At 41.4% G+C, this 19,472-nt stretch overlaps 1 protein-coding gene across 1 annotated transcript in view; it reads right to left on the reverse strand.

The window, feature by feature from the left end:
* The window catches only part of SCN8A (sodium voltage-gated channel alpha subunit 8), a 174,878-nt gene that overhangs the window by 99,690 nt on the left and 55,716 nt on the right, over positions 1 to 19,472 (reverse strand). Inside the window, exon 2 of the mRNA XM_007100934.3 lies at positions 15,923 to 16,252. Within this exon, the coding sequence (XP_007100996.1) occupies positions 15,923 to 16,198 (276 nt within the window). The 5' untranslated portion in view covers positions 16,199 to 16,252. The remainder of the gene's footprint in view (positions 1 to 15,922; positions 16,253 to 19,472) is intronic.

Consider the following 19,472-nt stretch of genomic DNA (forward strand, 5'->3'; position numbering starts at 1 on the left):
AAAAAAAAAAAAAAAAAAAAGAATGATCTGATTAGCTTTTTTTCTAAAAAAAGCAGATTCACAAGTCCCACCTCAGAGGTTCTGATAAACCAGCTGCAGAGGAATCTGTGCTCATCAGGATTTGAGAACTGCCACATCACCTGTCAGGTATTAAAACACATAGGTTGTCCTTCTTCACCTGCCTCTACCAGGCTATATGACCTGGGGGAGCCCCTGCAGCTCTCTGGATCTCATTTTCCTCATCTCTAACATGAGAGAGGGGGCTGCCTGATGGGCGTGCCCAGGTCCTTTCCAGCTCTGACATCTGTGAGTCTACAATTTACAAAATACACAGAAGCATCCAATATTAAGTGCAACAAAGCAGCAAACCGTACTTTTGAGGAGAAAACCTACTATTATTCATTCCTTCACATTACATCTTGGTAGAACTCTCCTGAGTTATTTATTTTGCTCCTTCAACTGAAACTCTGTCAAGTCCATGGTCAACAGTGCTTAATACTATCCTGACAACTATACTTATGTGGGCAGGGCGCAGCATGGGGCAGAAGTGTACCAGACAGAACTGTACCACAGGCTGCTTTTTCCCTGCCCTATATCCCCTACTTATACCCCGTTCTTAGCAGAACAGTGACTGTGGGAGAGAGAATGGATAGGGATGACTGGTGATGGGTTGACTTTTAAAAATATATATACAAAAGCATTTTAAAGTCGTACACATGGCTGATTTAAATCTCAGTAATCACTGTTAACCTGCTGGTAAGAATCCAGAAAAGGAGATTCGTCCCTTATTCAATACTGTGCTCCAACACCAGATCCTTTAAAGCTCAGGAGGAACGGGAAGGACAGCAAGCTTTGGATTCTTACGAGAATATTTCTTAAGCAACAGTCACTTGGTACCCATGAAGTCCAATAATATTCTACCTACTCTGTCTTAAATTAGATCTTTGTGAAGTAAACGAGTTAAAAGGGAAATTGAAATTGAATTGTGGTTTATGCCCCAAGGGAAAACATCAGTTTATAACAACAGCCACTGAGTGTGTGTGAGCACAAGGCCCATGCGGAGCGGTGGAGCAGCTCTTCACAAGTCACGGCATGGAGCATTAATAGATGTGTCATGCCGGCATAAGATGAGCCTTCTGAAAAGCACAGGCTTTCCATTTCTAATTAGCAATGTGGGGCCTGGAGCACACGACGGAGGAGCTCTGCCATTGCTAACGCAGGGTAAGAGATATTCTCTTCAGTCTACGATAAGGAGCAGGAACACTGTGCAAGGCCAGGTACGAGCTCATTCATATTCATGCCAAACAAATCCTAGCACACTGCAAACACAATACAATAAATGCACACAGTTACCAAAGTACTGCATGCAGCCAACTCATGAGCATTTTCCCACCCTCACCCCAGGACTGGATTAAGTTTTTTAGCCATACAAAATGTATAAATTAAAGTAATAAAGGGGGGGTAAATATGAAAGGACATTACAGGGAAGAGTACTCAATGCAGGGGTGGAGTATATCACATCACAGAACAGAAAGCTTCTTAGGGAAAGGTTTATTACCCAGCTCCTGGTTTGCTGTGGGACGCAAGGCCCAGGAGAGCAGTTCTCCACCCAACCAAGTTCTTCCTCCCCTGAGAGGTCATCATTTCAATTGGGGCGAAGGTAACCCGCAGGCATCTGATGACCTTCTGGCTATAATGAACACCTAGGGGCTCAGGGATTGAGCTAATCTACAAGGGGGCAGTTGGGAACCAATATCCTTTGGCTCCATCTGGCTATAACTGCTATCGACACTGATTTATGACTATCTCCCAGGGTTTGGACCCTAGATCCTAACTGTTTTGACTTCTGGAATTGCCTGACCCTCTCATTTTTAGCTGATTTCTAGCCTTAAATTCTTGCCTGCTAAACCTAATATATATATATATACCTTTTTCTCCCAGACCTATGTACCTCTTCTGAACCAGGCAACTAGCTAATTTGACTTACAGTAGTTCTTAGCTCTTTCCTGCCTAACTATAAATTCTTAATTCTGGTACCTTCTACGGGGGCAAATCCTCTCTGCCTATTGGTTTCAGAGTGTGCATGCACAGAGAAGTACTCTTCTACCCAATAATAATACAAATATAGCTGATCTGAAAAACAGCTATAACAGTGATAAGAGCAGTAGCCAGTTGTCCACTAATCAATGGCTACAGTTTTTGGCATTCGCTTCTAAGTAACTATACAGCCAATACAGCAGGCAACAAATAAATGTCCTTTCAAATTTTCCCTGTTTTAATATAGAAAAACTTAATGCTAAATCTAAACAGATTCTACCTCAGACTAGGAAGCTGTTCAGAAATAAATGACCTGCACTGTCAAAATGACTACACCCTGTTGAAAAGGAGTCCTGATGTCTTTCTTAATGCTAATCTGCTCAGTGGGTCCCTCAAGTAAAATTACAATTATAGTCCCAATGTGTCCCAGGAAAGGCTCCAGCAAAGGCACAACTGGCCTGAATTTCCAGAGTACCTGTGTCCTGGTACCCAGCTTAGAAATATTGAACTAAAAAGCGGGACATCAGGACACAGGCAATTTTTTTTTTCATTTAGGCTTACACTTCTGTTTGAACTATATATTTAGAGCCCTCATCTTCCAAGTCTCTATTCCGCTACACTGAGGAGTGAGCAAGAGAGACCTCTAAATCCCATATTTATATTCCCTTTATTCATGAATAATTGCACCTATGAGTCTATTTGAAGAAATAATAACACTTAGCCTGTACTAAGCAGGTACTATGTGGCAGGCACCCTACTGAGATGCCTTTTACAATACCTGTCTCACAGCAACCACCTGATGAGGTAGGTACATTTTATAGATGATGAAATTGTAGCAAGACCACAAAGTTGTTTAGTGGTAAAACTTAGAACTGAACCAAGGCAGTCTAACTCCAAAGCCTATTCCTTTTTTCTTTGTAAATTTATTTATTTTATTTATCTTATTTTTGACTGCGTTGGGTCTTCGTTGCTGCGCACAGGCTTCCTCTAGTTGCGGCGAGCGGGGGCTTCTCTTGTTGCGGAGCACGGGCTCTAGGCGCACAGGCTTCAGTAGTTGTGGCTCGCGGGCTCTAGAGCGCAGGCTCAGTAGTTGTGGCGCACGGGCGCACGGGCTTAGTTGCTCCGCGGCATGTGGGATCTTTCCAGACCAGGGCTTGAACCCGTGTCCCGCAGTGGCGGATTCTTAACCACTGTGCCACCAGGGAAGCCCCAAAGCCTACACGTAATTATCACACAATACTGCAATTTTTAAAAAGCTTCAAAACTACTTATCAAATCTAACTCCTCACTTTACAGATAAGAAATCAAGCACATAGCGCTCTGCCCAGGCTGAGACCACAGGGGTGGGAACAGGAATAGAAGGGTTCCTCAGAGTCCAGGTTTCCTGGCTTCCAGTCCTGAACTCTTTTCAGCACACCAGGTCATCTGGTCCAAACCTCAGACCAATGAAGAAATCTTCTTTACTTCATACCTTTAACTCTGGCAAAAAGAAAAGCCCTTGCACATGCCACAGAGTTCACAGCAGCTATTTATGGTATTTTCCCAAGTTAAGCTCGATGCAGATAATGCTAGCACCCCATCTGTCTGTGGCTTTGCTGTTTCCCACTGCTTCTGCATACATTTCCTCATTTGGTTTGACCTTGTAACCCTATGCCCTCCAACCCACATCTGGAGCAGCTGACACCCCCTTCCTGCCCACATCCTGGTCCCAGGAAGCCACACCTGGCAGAACAGCAGCTGCTTCAGCTCCGAAACAGCGTGCTGCTGTTCCCCAAGGCAGGGCGGCTCTGAACCTCCTACATGGCCACCCCTCCTCACTGTCCTTCGATATGAGTTTGCTTTTGATCTCCTTCCCCCTTACCCTCTTGGGGGTACCCAGCCTGCAGATGCTCTAGGGTAAAGCAAAAGGCAGGTTTATTATGGAAAGCATGTTAATGCCTCTCTTCCCTGTACTCATATTCTAGAATTTATTCTCACTCTCCTTTCTCTTAGAAAGCAGCAGAGTAGAGTGGTTTAGAGGCTTTGAGGCTACAGAGACCTGGATTCAAGGCCCAGCTCTATTGCTTATTAGCTGTCATGATTTTAGGCAACTAACTTAGGTTGCTAAGGCTAAGTTTTCTTATTGATAAAATAGTGATAATGATTGATAGTACCTACCTTATCAGGTTATGAGGATTAAGTGAAAAGTCACAAAAAGTCCTTAGTACAGTGCCTGGCACAGAGGAAGGACTCAACAAATGCGACTACGGTAACGCTGCTGCTGTCACACAGATCGCTGCTGCTCCTTCCGCTCCTTGGCACCACAGGTGGGGTAGCAGGAGGGGACTAAGGGATAATATTCAACTTACTTAGTATTCACACACTTGACATAAACCAGTAGGACACTTCTGCATAAGCTAGACCAAGAGCCCAAAGTCACTAGGACCAAAGTCACAGTACAGCTGCACTGGCTCAAAATGGGCCCCAGAGGTTATTTCAGACCTGAGAACTCTGGAAGCAGGAGAAAAAAAGCAAAAAACAAAAACAAAAACGGCTGAATGCACACAGTGGGATCCAACCTGCCTCTCTCCTTTATCTCCCTTCTTACCAAACCAAGCCCCATGCTCCAGTCACAATGAAACTCATGGTTTTAAACACTTCAACGTTTTGCGTGCCTCTCTGTCTTTTCATGTACTGTTCTTTATACCCAAACTACTCTTTCTTCTCTTTTAACAGATGAAATGTTTTTTAACCATACTTTAATACTTCAAGGTACAGCCCAAATATCACCTCCTCTCCATTCAACTGTCTCAAACAGAATTATCCTTCCTTCCTGTGTGTTCCCACAACAGTTCTGTTAGAGCACTTAACATAGTATTGTCATTCTGTTTATACATCAGTAACTCTCACTGGACCCTGAGATCCTTAAAGACAGGGGTATATCTCCAACTACTGTGACTTTCTTAGCTTAGCAAGCAGAAGATGTAATATGATCCCCATCTGGTACAAGGTAGACAGTTCGTACATATTTGTTGAATGTATGAATGAATCTCTTAGTCATGAGGCAATGATGCAGCTAAAATCAACTAACTTATAACTATATCCAACTTTATGCTAGGTGTCTAATCGACCTTTCCCACTCTTTAGCTCAACCACCCATAAAAATTCATTAATTTTAGTTTGAAAAGTCTTCTCATCTTTTCTACATCTTAGATACCATGCTGAAGATATGATATGAAACAAATGAACTAAAAAAAACCCGTATTATATTCATATTGAAGCAGTGCAAAATGGCAGAAATTATCTAAAAATGATAGTAAAAAACAAAACCCCAAAATCATCCTGCAATATACTCTATAGAGACAGCATGATACGGTAGAAAGACCATGAGTATTAAATTCACATATCCCGGGAACTGAAACCTGGCTCTACCACACACTAGGTGAGGGAATTTCAGCAGCAAATTAACATTTCTGAGCCACAATTTTTTCTTACTTGTAAAAATGTGCAACACTCACTGATAGCTCCCTAAGTGATCCTCAAGGACTGCAGAAAATTGGAGAGTCAATAATGATACCTAGAATTTGGGTGGTATCCTCAACTAAAGCAGCAGATGAAATAAGTAGGTTTGAGGGGAGAAAAGGAGTTCAATTTTGAATACACTGAGTTCCCTAGGGGAAGTCCAGATAGAGATGCCTGGCAAGACACTGAATATTTAAGGAGTGCTCTAGGCTGGAGATGCAGATTCAAGAGTAGTGAGAAGAGAATGGATGAGATCAGCCAGGGAGAATTTGCCAAATGAGAGGAACACAGGCCAAGGACTGAACCCGTGGGAATGTCAACATTTAAAGGAAAGGTGTGAGAAATGAAGGAAAGAGAATGAACAGTCCGAGATGTAAACAGAATTAGGTCAAGGAAGTGAAGAACTGCAAGAATCAGGGAGTAATAAACAGTGTCAAATACAGCAGAGAGGTTCAGTGAGATAAGAACTGAAAAAATGTCCATTAGATTTGGCAATTTGAGATCCTGGAGGATCTTATATTGAGAATGCCAGTAGAGGGGGGAGGATGCAGAGTCAGCTGCAAGGATGGAGGAGTGGGTGGGAGATGTGTAGGTGGTGAGGGTGAGCAACGGCTACTCTTTAAAAGCTTCAGTGGCATGAGAAGAGAGATTATACCTGCTGGAGATATGGGGTCAAGTGTGGGTTCATTAAGATGGGAGAGGCTTTTAGTATGTTTATAGGGTGAGGGGAAGAACCACTGTGAAAGGGAAAGATAGAAAGTACAGAAAAGAGAGGGGATAACTGAGAGAGTGAAGTGCTAGAGAAGGTTGGGAGGCATGGACAGGCTCAAAGGCACAGGGAGAGGGACTGACATTGAGCAGCACATGGGTTGGGTACCTTATCCTCTGAAATGAGAGGAATATTTTATTCGAACTTCATTCCATAGGCCAAACTTTGTAGACCCAAAGTGTCTGGAACAGGAGTACCTCTTCAGAGCAGGTATCAAAAATTTTGCGAGAATCAGTTGACAGAAAATGCCAGATAATGGGGAAATCCTAATCTTGAATTGTGTCAAATAGGGTTATATATGAAGAATGTACAACTCATGTGAATTTGGAATCAATCAGTAAGAGAAGCATTCCCTGTATAATGATGTCACAGTCTTACTCTCTTTTACTAAGAATGGATTTAAAATATGGCTAATTATAGTGAGAAGATGATCAATATCACTGTAATCTTGAGACTCCTCCAACATTTATATGGTCATTATTAAATATTCCATTCAACAGGTTAATTCTTTTTAAAAAAATAAATAAATTTATTTATTTATTTTTAATTTTTGGCTGCGTTGGGTCTTCGTTGCTGCGCGTGGGCTTTCTCTAGTTGCGGTGAGCAGGGGCTACTCTTCGTTGCGATGCGTGGGCTTCTCATTGCAGTGGCTTCTCTTGTTGCAGAGCACGGGCTCTAGGCATGCGGGCTTCTGAAGTTGTGGCACACACGCTCAGTAGCTGTGGCACACAGGCTTAGTTGCTCCGCGGCATTTCTCTTGTTGCAGAGCACGGGCTCTAGGCATGCGGGCTTCTGAAGTTGTGGCACACACGCTCAGTAGCTGTGGCACACAGGCTTAGTTGCTCCGCGGCATGTGGGATCCTCCTGGACCAGGGCTCGAACCCCTGTCCCCTGCATTGTCAGGCAGATTCTTAACCACTGCGCCACCAGGGAATTCCCCAACAGGTTAATTCTTAATAGAATAAAAAGATTTCATAAACTACACCCTGGAGAAACCATCAGAGATTAATTCTTAAAACTACCCGTCAGCGTAATGTTATGGCTCAGGTGATTAGCTAATAATACACACCCAAGAATTCAGGTAAAAGTTGTCTCTTATACACTATGTGGCTCAGAACCTTGGAACTGCAACTTAGGACTTGTACAAGGACTAGAGAAGACCTGAGGTTCTTTTCTGGGGAAAATGCTAGGTTTATCTACAGGTGCCCCTGTAGCTCACACTAATGTTGAAATGTATTGAACTCCTGCCTATGTAAAAATCTAAGATTGGCAAACTCAGTGGAGTGACAATACTGGCTTTTAAACAACTCAGAATATCTGTGGTATGGGTCCTTTTAAAGATTATAATTTAGTACTTGCTAAAAGCGTATTTAAGACACTGAATATTTAAGAGAGCATGTAGTCTTTGACTCTTCAGCATTCTCCAAGTTTGGGTCTCTGTACCAAGTTAGAGCACCACAATCTTTAAGGTACCTGGACTATATTAAATTCAGAAATGTACCTACTGTTATCTGTAATAATTTTATTTCTTTACTTGTCTATTATCTGTCTCCCCAACAAAAACTAACTTCCAGGAATGGTAATATAGAGCTTGCCCGCTTTGTTCCCAAGGGTATGGAACAGAACCTGGGTATAAAGAAAACACTCAATAACAATTGATCAAATTATCAAATGAAGGACTGAATGCTCAACTCTTTCCTTAAGCTTCTACAATCAATCACAAATTCCTATCAATTTATCTCTACATCACTTCTGACTTCACCTATTCCCCTCACTTTTCACTTCCACCACCACAGCTCAGACCCTCACTACTCATAGCCGGTCGCTCTGTCCCAGTTCTCTTTCCCTCTGGTTTATCCTACACATCACTGCCACATTCACCTCCTCAAAACACAACTTTGATCACATATCCTTACTCCCATTCAAAAGCCTTCAGTAGGGCTTCCCTGGTGGCGCAGTGGTTGAGAATCTGCCTGCCAATGCAGGGGACACGAGTCCGAGCCCTGGTCCGGGAAGATCCCACGTGCCGCGGAGCAACTAAGCCCATGCACAACTACTGAGCCTGCACGCTAGAGCCCACGAGCCACAGCTACTGAAGCCCACGTGCCTACAGCCTGTGCTCCGCAACAAGAGAAGCCACCGCAATGAGAAGCACCGCAAGGAAGAGTAGCCCCTGCTCGCCACAACTAGAGAAAAGCCCACGTGCAGCAACGAAGACTCAACGCAGCCATAAATAAATAAATCAATAATTTTATTTTTTTAAAAAGAGGCTTCAGTAGTTCTCTATTGCTTATCAAGTGAAGACCAGACTTCTCAGTCTAACACTGTAAGTCCTCCATGACTTGCCTCCAGCACTCCCTTCCCAGACTCATCACCCAACTCCTCAAATTCCAATCAAATTAGACTATTTAGCTTTCTCTTACATTGTCATATGCCCTTGTTTCTGAGCCTTTGTTTATAGTGTTCTTTCTGAATGTTTCAGTCTATCTCTCTTTTCTAACATGCAAATATTATGCCTACTATGAAGTAGTAAGGCCCTTTCTGAGGCCCCCTTGTCAAAAGTGATACCACCCTACACACTATTCATGTTATAAGCTACGTAAGGGTCAAAAATGGACTTTATTAATCTGTGTTTCTCCCAAGAGAGCCCAATACCCCCAAGGTCTCACACATAGGAAGTACTCAAGAAGTATTTGTTGAATAAATAGATCATATTTTATATGAGACAACCCAAACTGGTATATACCCCACATCAGCTTCTCTCATTTTCTTTATAGTCGGTTAATACAGGGAGGGTAACACAACTCCCACAGACGAGAAAGAAGCAAAACATTTAATAAAGGTAGACATGACTACCTAAAGGTGGAACAACTTCGAATATTCAGGAAATAACATCCTTTGTATAATAAAGACTTGATACCAATAAATCAAGAAGAGCACTAGGTAGAGGCTATTACCTAATGGTCTTTGATAAAGTCCCTGCTAATTCTAAGGTTCTACAAGAGGAGAGTTAAGACTGGTGGCACTTACCAACAGGAATTCAGCCCTCTGAAAATCCCCTAAAATGTCAGGAAACCCATTTCTTGATCTAATTCCTCAGCCCCTAAAGGAAACTAATTCTTCAGGAAAGGAAAAGATATATTGATATATATTTTCCCCCTAGAGTTCCATTCATTTTGGTAGATGGGAAAACTTTTCATTAGAAAAAAAAATCATAATGTCACCTTTCATGTTCAAAGCACTTAGAAAAGTACATAGTGTTTCCACAGGAATTATCTCATAAGATTGACTCATTCATTCAACAAATATGGATTGAACACTTACTACAGGGCACGCACTGCTCCAGCTAATGATCATACAAGAGCATGAACAATAAACAAATAAATATATGCTAGGTGTATAATGGAGAAAAATGAAGGAGGGCTAGCACAATAGGCTGTTTTGTTTTACATAGTATAGGCAAGATATAATCTTCACAACAACACTGTAGAATAGGTGGGATATTAGCTATTAGCACAATCTTAATTTTCTATATGAGGGAGACGGAGATGCTGAATGGTTAAGTGACATGCCCAAGATCATCTAGAATTAGGTGGAAATGGGATCAGAAATAAGGTTTCCCAACTCCTGGTCTATTGCTAAGGCTATAGAAGAGGAATCTGATTTAAGATTGTTGAATTAAATTCCTTTTCCTCTAGATAATGATACTTGGAGAATGGAAAAGAACCCCATACCACACACTTCCTTAACCCACCACCCTGAGAATGGTCTTCCTCCCATTTGCTCACAAGCATCTGCCTCAATTTCATTTGGTGAATAAAACAATGGAAACATTTTGTTTTTTATATTGTTGCAAAACGGCTTTTTTAAACAAAATAAAACGTCTAGTTTTAAAACATCTAATATTCACTCAAAACAGAAAGCAGCATCTAGGCCTACTGTGCAACAACAGGCAATTCAACACTTCATTAGCAATACTTCAAATCACACCTAATGAACGTAAACTCTCCTTTAATAGCCTGTCTCCACTCTGCACACCTGTTGAAAGTGTGTGAAACTAGATTCAGCAAGGATTTTCTGCCAGGAGGTCATGGGCATGCATGAATGCGGCGCCTCTGTGTGTGTGTGTGTGTGTGTGTGTGTGTGTGTGTGTGTGTGTGTGTGTGTGTGTGTGGGAGAGAGAGAGAGACTTAAGAGTTCTTCATTTGAGGAAGCTGATGGCATTAATATTAGGGAAGTAAGAAAAAAATTGTAAACATTGCTGGGAACAGGGTGCCCTGCCATACCTAACCTGAGTTACAACTAAAACCCACTTCTTAGGGCTGGGATCTTAATGTATTATAGAAATTCAGGAGGAGGAATCCGTTCCAATGTAAACAATCAAGTTAGGCTATAAGGAAGAAGAGGCCTCAGGGCTAGGCCTAGACAAATGGGTAGAGCGTCAAAAGGTGAAGTTAAAGGACAGGGTATATTCCAAAAGAAGGGGATGGAGACCAGAAGGCAGGCGACACCAGGGAAACAGAATAGTTTGCAACAGCTAAAACATAATACGTGATAGGCATAATATGCGAAATACAATTAGAAAGATATAGACGTAAGCGCAACTCTTACCTTGCATATATTGTAGATAAGGAAATGTGAAGCCCAGAGAATTTAAGTGATTTGGCCAAGGGCAGACAAGAGGCAATGGCAGAACTAAAATGAGGTTTTTCTATTCCCAGTTAGTTGCTCTTTTCACTATGTTATTCTGCTGGTAGGCTGGGGGGTTGGCGGGGGCTAAGAAATAATCTTCCTTTAAAAAGCAAAAATATGTGAAGAGGTTAAGTAAATTCCCTCCAAATTACATGTCCAGCTGAACAGTGGTAGCAGTATTGATACTGAGCCCATGTCTCTGGAACAAGTTGTCCAGGTTGCTAGACTACTCAGAGCTCCTTCACTTGAGAAGGTAAAATACTGGAACTAATACAAATGCCACCCTTTCCCCCAGAAGAACTGCATTTCTTAGGACCCATCCTAAGAAGGGTTATTGAACCACAGGGATTATCAGGGATGTGAATGAAAAAGCAGGGTTTTTTTCTCTCTCCGTATCTGCATGCCTCACTTCAGAAGAACTAAGCCAACCGAGGCTGAGGATCAATCAATGAAAAATTAGAAAAGTGGAAAATTAGAAATATGTTGTAACAAACTGAGAGCCAGCAGGTGTTCGCAAATACTTTTGACAAAGCATTTCACCTTATTAAATTTATAAAATGAGGAGGCTGAACTAGATGATGTCTAAGGCTACCATATTCTAATTTTCTTTGATTCTAGGTTGACTCCAATTTGCAGGAAAAGACAGACATGAAAACTTGAAGGTAAAATGAACTTTGGGAAACCATATGTAATTTTTTAATGCAATAGGTATGTGCCCAATTTAAAGGAACATAATCAATCCTGTAATTTGGATTTTTGTTTATAGGGCTTTCTTTTTTTTTTTTTTTTTTTTTGTGTGTGTGTGTGTGTGTTACGCGGACCTCTCACCGCTGTGGCCTCTCCCGTTGCGGAGCATAGGCTCCGGACGCACAGGCTCAGAGGCCATGGCTCACGGGCCCAGCCGCTCCGCGGCATGTGGGATCTTCCCGGACCGGGGCACGAACCCGTGTCCCCTGCCTCGGCAGGCGGATGGATTCTCAACCACTGCGCCACCAGGGAAGCCCTATAGGGCTTTCTTATGAGAGGGCATATCCACTGAACAAAAAGGACGCCAATAACAATTACTGGTTTTAAGAAACAGGAAAAAGGGTAGTAGCCAACTCTGAAGGCCTTCTTTCAACTTAATCCACTGACTTTCTTGCTGCACCACTTAAGACAGTTCTTAGGACTAAACACGGCCATTTAAAATTCAACAAGTCATTATTAAGCATTGGAGAGTATATTTTGTAGTAAAGATAGAAAGACACTTTGAGCAATAGAGAAGTCCTTGATTTGATTTACCAAAAAGCATGTGGAAGGGGAGAAATGAACCGAGAATTTACCCTGATAAAACGTAAGATTCCATAGTATGAAAGAAGGGAAAACAAATAACAAAATTAAGACTTCAATTGGCTTAAGAAAATACTAGAAAGAAAACCAAGAGCAAAGGCATTCAGGACAGTTCAAGTTCCTAAAATACCTATTTGCTTTTGCTTGTACATATACAGTATAAAGAAACTCTGGAAGATACTACTAACAATGGTTACCTGTGGCAGAGAGGCAAGAAGTGGGCTGATGAGAGAGAGGTGTAAAGGGGAGACTTTTTACTCAATATCTTCTTTACTGAATACCTTTTATTGAATTTTTAACCATGTAAATATATTACCTATTTTAAAAATTAAATACATTTAAAAGTTTAAATGTCCTGTAAATTCAATTATTTTCAGGTGACACTCGAAAAACAAGAAAGTCAAAGAATGGAGACATTCGAACAAAGTACCAAGAGGCAAGGAAAATGTTGTAGCACTGGGAGTTCTGAGATAATCCAAAGAGAGGATGATCTGGATTGTTCTGGGGACCATCTGGGAAAGTCAGGTGAAATGCAATATGGACACCACCAAGAAGCTTATGATAGCTCAAACCAGCACCAGCTGGTACAATGGTATCTTGAAAATGTGATACACATGTTTTATGACCCTGTGTCCCTGGACGGTGTGAAATCCGCAACGGGATGAAACCAGAACTTTACTAACAGAGAACTAGTTTTCTTTCACCCTGTAAAATAAAGAGAGAAGGAAATGAGAAACCAGTTTCTATGAGAGTCACAAAAATGATCAATCAGGTAGAAAACGAGACCTATGAGGAAAAAAATAAAGAAACCCACTTGTACCATTAAGCAAAGAAAAGAAATTCTACTTTGCAAGAATTATTTAAGGCAGCCCTTGAAAAACAAATGGAAAGGAATGTCCTCTTAAAGTCCTTTCTACTCTCAGGATATTTCGATATGTGGGTTGATTCCCAGTGTGCTTCCTTGTAGGGGAGACCTCGCTAATTTGGCCCAGTGAAAGGCCTAGTTAGTAAGATGTATTAGTAATGCCAGTGAAGATATGCAAGTGAACTTGAACAAGCACATTATTTTTAATCAATTGAAAAACACTTTATTTAAAAATACCTAATAATACCTTGAAGTGCTACTAATGTTCTTTCTTGTCATAGGTGTTCGTTTGCTTGTAATAATCATTAAGCTAAGCATTTATGTTTTATGAATTTTTCTGCATGGTGGTTGGTATATTTCAGTTTTTTTTAAAAAAAAGAATTTAAAGAATACAATTAAAGTTATCCTTTCCACAAACTATTTACCCTTGTGGTGAGGCCAAAGGCTGAAGTCAGATTTTCTATCATGAAGAGCCAGTCCCCTACTGGAGTGCCATCAACATCTGGCCTACCCAAAAAAGAGTACCCATTAGGGCCAGAGACCACTCTCTTTGGGTCCTCACTCCGAAGCTAGGAGCACTGAAATCTAAGGCATTGGGAACGGAAAGAGGCTGTCTATAAGGCAGGAACCAGGGAAAAAGGCAAGCAAAGGAAAACTAGGCTCTGACAATGAATAGCTCTCTACATTTTTCATATATTAGTCAGGTTTAAGAAAAGGAAGTTTAATTTGCATCTGAGTTAGAAAAACAAATAGTTCAAATAAAAGCAAAGAGGTTTCAGGCACCCGAAAGGCCAGAGACCAAAGGGCTTTACCTATCTGCTTATTGCCATAAGAGTATTTTCTGAAAAAGTTATACCAGTTGGCCAAACTTATCTAAGTAGGCACGACCTAAACTCTGTGTTTTGTTATTTCTTTTTACCTCTACTAAGACTAAGGATGCAAGGGCAGGAAAGAGGAGGGAAATATATCTTAAAATATTTCAAAATTTTACAATCAATGCAATATTTTTTTAAAAACAGCGCAAGATTCCATGTTCCCTTATTCACTAACCCAGAAAGTTAAAACCTTGTCTCCTTCCTCACCCGCCTACTCCCATTCAGCAAAGGCCCAGATTAAATAGTTAGATTTTTAAAAAAGGATAAGTAAGTGAGGAAATCAATGACAGTTTATGGAAACTTACTTAGCCCCAGAATTTGACATTTGAAAACGTCCTTAGAAGTCCTGTCCAACTTCTCAATTTCTACATGAGAAATTTAGGCCCAGAGAGGTGAAATGACTTGCTAAAGGACATGAACTAGTTTTGAGAAGATTTTTTTTCTTTATCTACTACTTTCTTTTCCCATGAACTATTTGTGGTAGCTTGAAAAATACACATATTAAGGAAGGAAACTATAAATAATAAACATGGTGAATTATGGTACAGTGAGGATTTCTTACTTCTAGTCTACTTTTCTTTATATCATATCATGTTTTGTTCCTTAAACATTCTAAATTTCCCAGTGGAAGTTACAGGCTCCTGATTCTACTTTTTCCTATTACGTAGCTGCTCTGAGCTGCAACAGAAGTACATGGGTGAAGGGCCATTTTATGTAGACAACGTCTTAAGTAGTTTTGCCATTCAGACCTAAGATGCCTCCACAACTATAGCTAAATCAAGAGATCTACTCGCCTCAAGTCTTACTTCTGTCCCATTACTAAGACAAAGAAACAGAAATTTCTTCCATAACTGAAAGACTAAAAGGCAATTTAGTTAACGGCAGTATATAAGACAGTTTTGCTAATAAAGGCAGTTTAGTTAAGCTTTATATTTGTAAATACATAATTACACAAAGCCTTTTCACCCTTCATCTGGAAACACCTATGGATTTAATTCTTTAAATGACATCTGTCAAATGGGGGATCCCTAAAATGGTATCTGATGTCAGTCTTCAGTAGTCAATGGCTAATTACTTGGCCACGGGATTAACTGGGGGCTCTGCTTCTTTACCTGTTACATAGTTTCAAAAGATAATCGTGAGAAAGAAACCCAAGGTTTGGTCAAACATTTGTAGGGAAATTTGAAACTCTTGGCGAAATGAAGATTGGTATTTCTTTCACTCATGCTTCTCACTAGCAGGAATAACAGAATTGACTCTATGTAAGAATCAGTGCTCGCTGAATCCAGACAACTGTGTAACAAGGCTACAGACCTGGTCTCCTCATTGGCCCAGTTTGGTTTACTCTATTCTATTTCTGTCCCCAAAGCCTATGATCTAATGTCACAAAGGGGGCTAGGTAAGCATACAAAGCCATCATCTCCATCATATTAACAAGAGGCTCTGTTGATGCTGCAATACTAACATCATCTTTATATTTAAAGATAGAATTCTGAATGTGTGAGCAAGATTCTACAGGGCTGTGCCATCTCTTACTATGCCATCTTTCTTATACTCTATTAAACAGTCCCATTTCATTTATGTCCCCCCCTTTTTTTAATCAATCTTTTTCTACTGTCAAATTAGAAAAAGGAGCCAAAAACAGAAGTCTTATTAACAGACTGAAAAGTGCCAAGACCCATAAATGACCCTTAGCAGCAATTAAACCAAAAAAGAATCGCCGTACACTGGAACTGAAACAAAAGGCTAACTACTTATCCAAACTCTGGCAAAGACACAGCTCCTTCTCCCCATCTCCCCTAAGCCTGTTAGGAAAGGGGTATCTGAAGCTCTGCTCCTCCTCCTCCAACTCACTTTCTGCGTCAAATAGTATGGGTCAAAGTCCTCCAGGGGAACCGCAACCAGGCCTTGTGGGATGTCCCCATAGATGAAAGGCAAACTCTTCCCTGCTTCCAGGTCACTGTTTGGCTTGGGCTTGCTGTCCTCATCATCTTCCCGATGACTGCCATCGGCCTTTGGCGGTTTCTTGAGCTTGCTCTCGGCAATGCGCCTCTCAATGTTTGCCAGTGACTCAGGGGTGAAAGGCTTGAAACTATCAGGGCCTGGTGGTGCGAGCAGCCGCGCTGCCATCTTCTCATCCTGCAGCAGCTTCGTTAGTTATGCTGCGTCCAGGACAGGTCAGCTCTGGAAGAAACAGCAACACAGACAGCGTTAATCAATCGCTGCTCTAAAAAGAGGCCAGACCAAACCATCTCACTCTCAACCTTTATTCACAACCTTCGCAACATATAGTTTCTTCCATGACATGGTTATTTTTCTCTTCAGAAAGTCTGTGGCATGAATGGACGAGGCAATGTCCATAACCACCCCCAGCAGCCAAGGAGATCAAAACATGGGAGTCTCCTGAATTGCTAGTTTTTATTATTGACTTAGATGCAGCTCACAGTTAGTAACCACGTACAGCTACAAGATATATTCCATACCCTCTATGCATAACCACCCCTCAAGGGAATGAGCAGCCAAGGAGATCAAAACATGGGAGTCTCCTGAATTGCTAGTTTTTATTATTGACTTAGATGCAGCTCACAGTTAGTAACCACGTACAGCTACAAGATATATTCCATACCCTCTATGCTTAGTGAAATAAGTCAGACAAAGACAAATACTGTATGATATCACTTATATGTGGAATCTAGAAAATACAGCAAAAACTAGTGAATATAACAAAAAAGAAGCAGACACAGATATAGAGAACAAACTAGTGGTTACCAGTGGGGAAAGGGAAGGAGGAGAGGGGCAATAAAGGGATTAAGAGGTACAAACCATTAGGTATAAAATAGGCTACAAGGATATATTGTACAACATGGGGAATATAGCCAATATTTTATAATAACTATAAATGGAATATTATCTTTAAAAATTGTGAATCACTATATTATACACCTGTAACTTATATAATATTGTATAGCAACTATACTTCAATAAAAAACAAAGTGATTTTTTATAGACAACATTAAAAATATATATATTCCATACCCTCAAGTAATTTCTATTCTAAATGAATAAGGTATGTTTAACATGACCGAGAGGCACCTATTAGCTATGGAATCCTTCTATGCTCAAGTCATCTTCCTTTCCTAGAACTCTGCTCCCTAAAGAAACACTCTTTTTCCAAGGACAACACAAGGGTAAACTGTCACTCTTTTCAAATTTCAGTTTCTGAAAACACTAAACCCTTCAAAACTTAGGAGGCACAAAAATGTAGATAGAAATGCTTCTATTTGCTTTGGCTCTTCTGTTTCAAGTTCTTTTTCAATTCACCAAGGTCTGTAAAATCCATCCGGTATAAAAGTCCAGAAGTACCTGCTCTGATGACCAAGCTCATGCCAGGGACAAACACAAAGCGCTTTTCTTCATGCAGAGGGCAGATATTGCTCTACGTACCTCCCACTCAGCAACAGGAAAAGCAAATGGGAGAGGAATCTTAGAGACCTTCCTCTGATGCAACAGCCCTGCAGCACTGCAGGGTGAACGACAGCAGAAAGAGCCCTGAGCGGGGCTCAGGCCAGAAGGACAGGAAGTGAGAACTGAATCACAAACCAAATTCCTTTCTAAACAGAGAAACTGAAGTAGTGCCATACTAGAGCCAAAGACTTCTAAGCATGGTATTTGAAAAGCCCATTTTCATTTATGTTTATACAGAGTCCTAGGTTATTGAAATACACACCTTGGAACAGGGGGCTCCCTAATGTCAAAACAATGTGGGTCTCCCATGAAAGCTTTAGGGCTTCCCCGGCAGTTCATCTGGTGCTCGTGGTGCTGCTTCTTCCTTTTGTTTTATGAGCTTCACAAAGACAATCTGGGAAATTTTTTTAAAGGCTAAAAACAGTTCTTTCCCTCCTAGTTAGCCCTCAGGGTCCACTCCAAGGCAAGCATCCATAAAACTTGAGGCTCCTTCAGAGAACAGTAGTAGAGTTAGCTCTAAATAATTTGGGAGTGAAATACCCAAGGGCTCTTTTCATAAATACACCCGCAGAGAGCCCCGATTTTTCCAGTGGTGGTGATGGCTGCGAAAGGCAGTGTGTGGTACCCACATGGGCTGATCAGCTCACTCGGTTACAGCCTGGCACTGACGAGGCCAGAACCACAAGTCAGCTCCATGCTGCACACACACAAAACACCATTCCTCAGATGATGGGGTCGAAGAATTCCTTTTCATGTATGAGGCATGCGATTCTAGAGCTGCGAGGGATTTTATAGATCCAGTCCATTTCATTTTAAGAATTAGGAAACTTGGAGTCTGAAGAGATGAGGCAACATGCCCAAAGTCACAGGGCCAGGAAAAAACACACAAAGAGCTCTGACTCCCCCAACTCATACTTCTTTTATTCTGACAAATATCAGTTACCCCTCTGCCTGTCCCAGCCTGACTCCCACTGCTCCCCAACAGAAACAGTCTGGTTCAAGTAAATCACACGCAAACGCCAATGGTTTTACTGATCTAAGACTTTACTCCCATTGTTTCCCCCAAACCTAAAATTCCTTTCCTCTTAATCAGTCCCTGAATTGCCTCCCATAAATCCCTACTCCTCCGAAGAATCTTCCCATCAGCTCCAGCCCTTACTAATTATTTTCCCCTTGTGAACTCCTACAGCTTTATCGTGATCTCTTAGCTAGCATTTATCACATACTTACTATGTTTCAGGTATTGTTCCAAGCACCTTGCTTGTATTAACTCATTTAATCTCCAGAACAGCCTATGAGGTAGATATTATTATTATCATCCCCTTTTAACAGATGAGGAGAAAGAGGCACAGAGTCCTGACGGAGCTTGGCCAAAGTTACACAGCTAGAAAATGACAAAGTCAGGGTTCAAGACATCTTATTCACACTTGCTTTGGCTCTCAGTCATTGTCCAACTGCACCATATAAATCCCTAGGGGCATGAGTGGTGTGTTAAACTTCTTTTGTATTCTTCTCACAGAGAATACGATTATGCCTGGAACCCATAATTGGTCCAAATACTTGGGACTCCTTGGTTCCCACAGCCACACTCATCCTCAACCCTGGGTCACCCTCTGGGTCACCCTACTTAGAGGACAGAGAATACTGCAAGAGGAAGTCACTGCAGATGCTGACAAATTCATGTAACCTGACTGTACACACCTGGGCTCTTCAAAGGTAAAGCCATCCGAGGCTAAGTCCTCTGCCTTTGCCTCTGCCTTTGTTTCCTTTCCTCCTGCCTTCTCCAAGACCAGGTTCCCCCAATGATCATGGGTCTCCATCACATTCTCAATCTTTACTTTTCCTCTCCTACTTCTGTATTTTCTCCCTTTACATCTTCATCGCCCCGACTCTCTCTTCATTTGGCTTAAGCGATCCTGGTTCTCTTCTGATATCCTGG

Source organism: Physeter macrocephalus, chromosome 6 (genome assembly GCF_002837175.3).
Source record: "Physeter macrocephalus isolate SW-GA chromosome 6, ASM283717v5, whole genome shotgun sequence".
NCBI lineage: Eukaryota > Metazoa > Chordata > Mammalia > Artiodactyla > Physeteridae > Physeter > Physeter macrocephalus.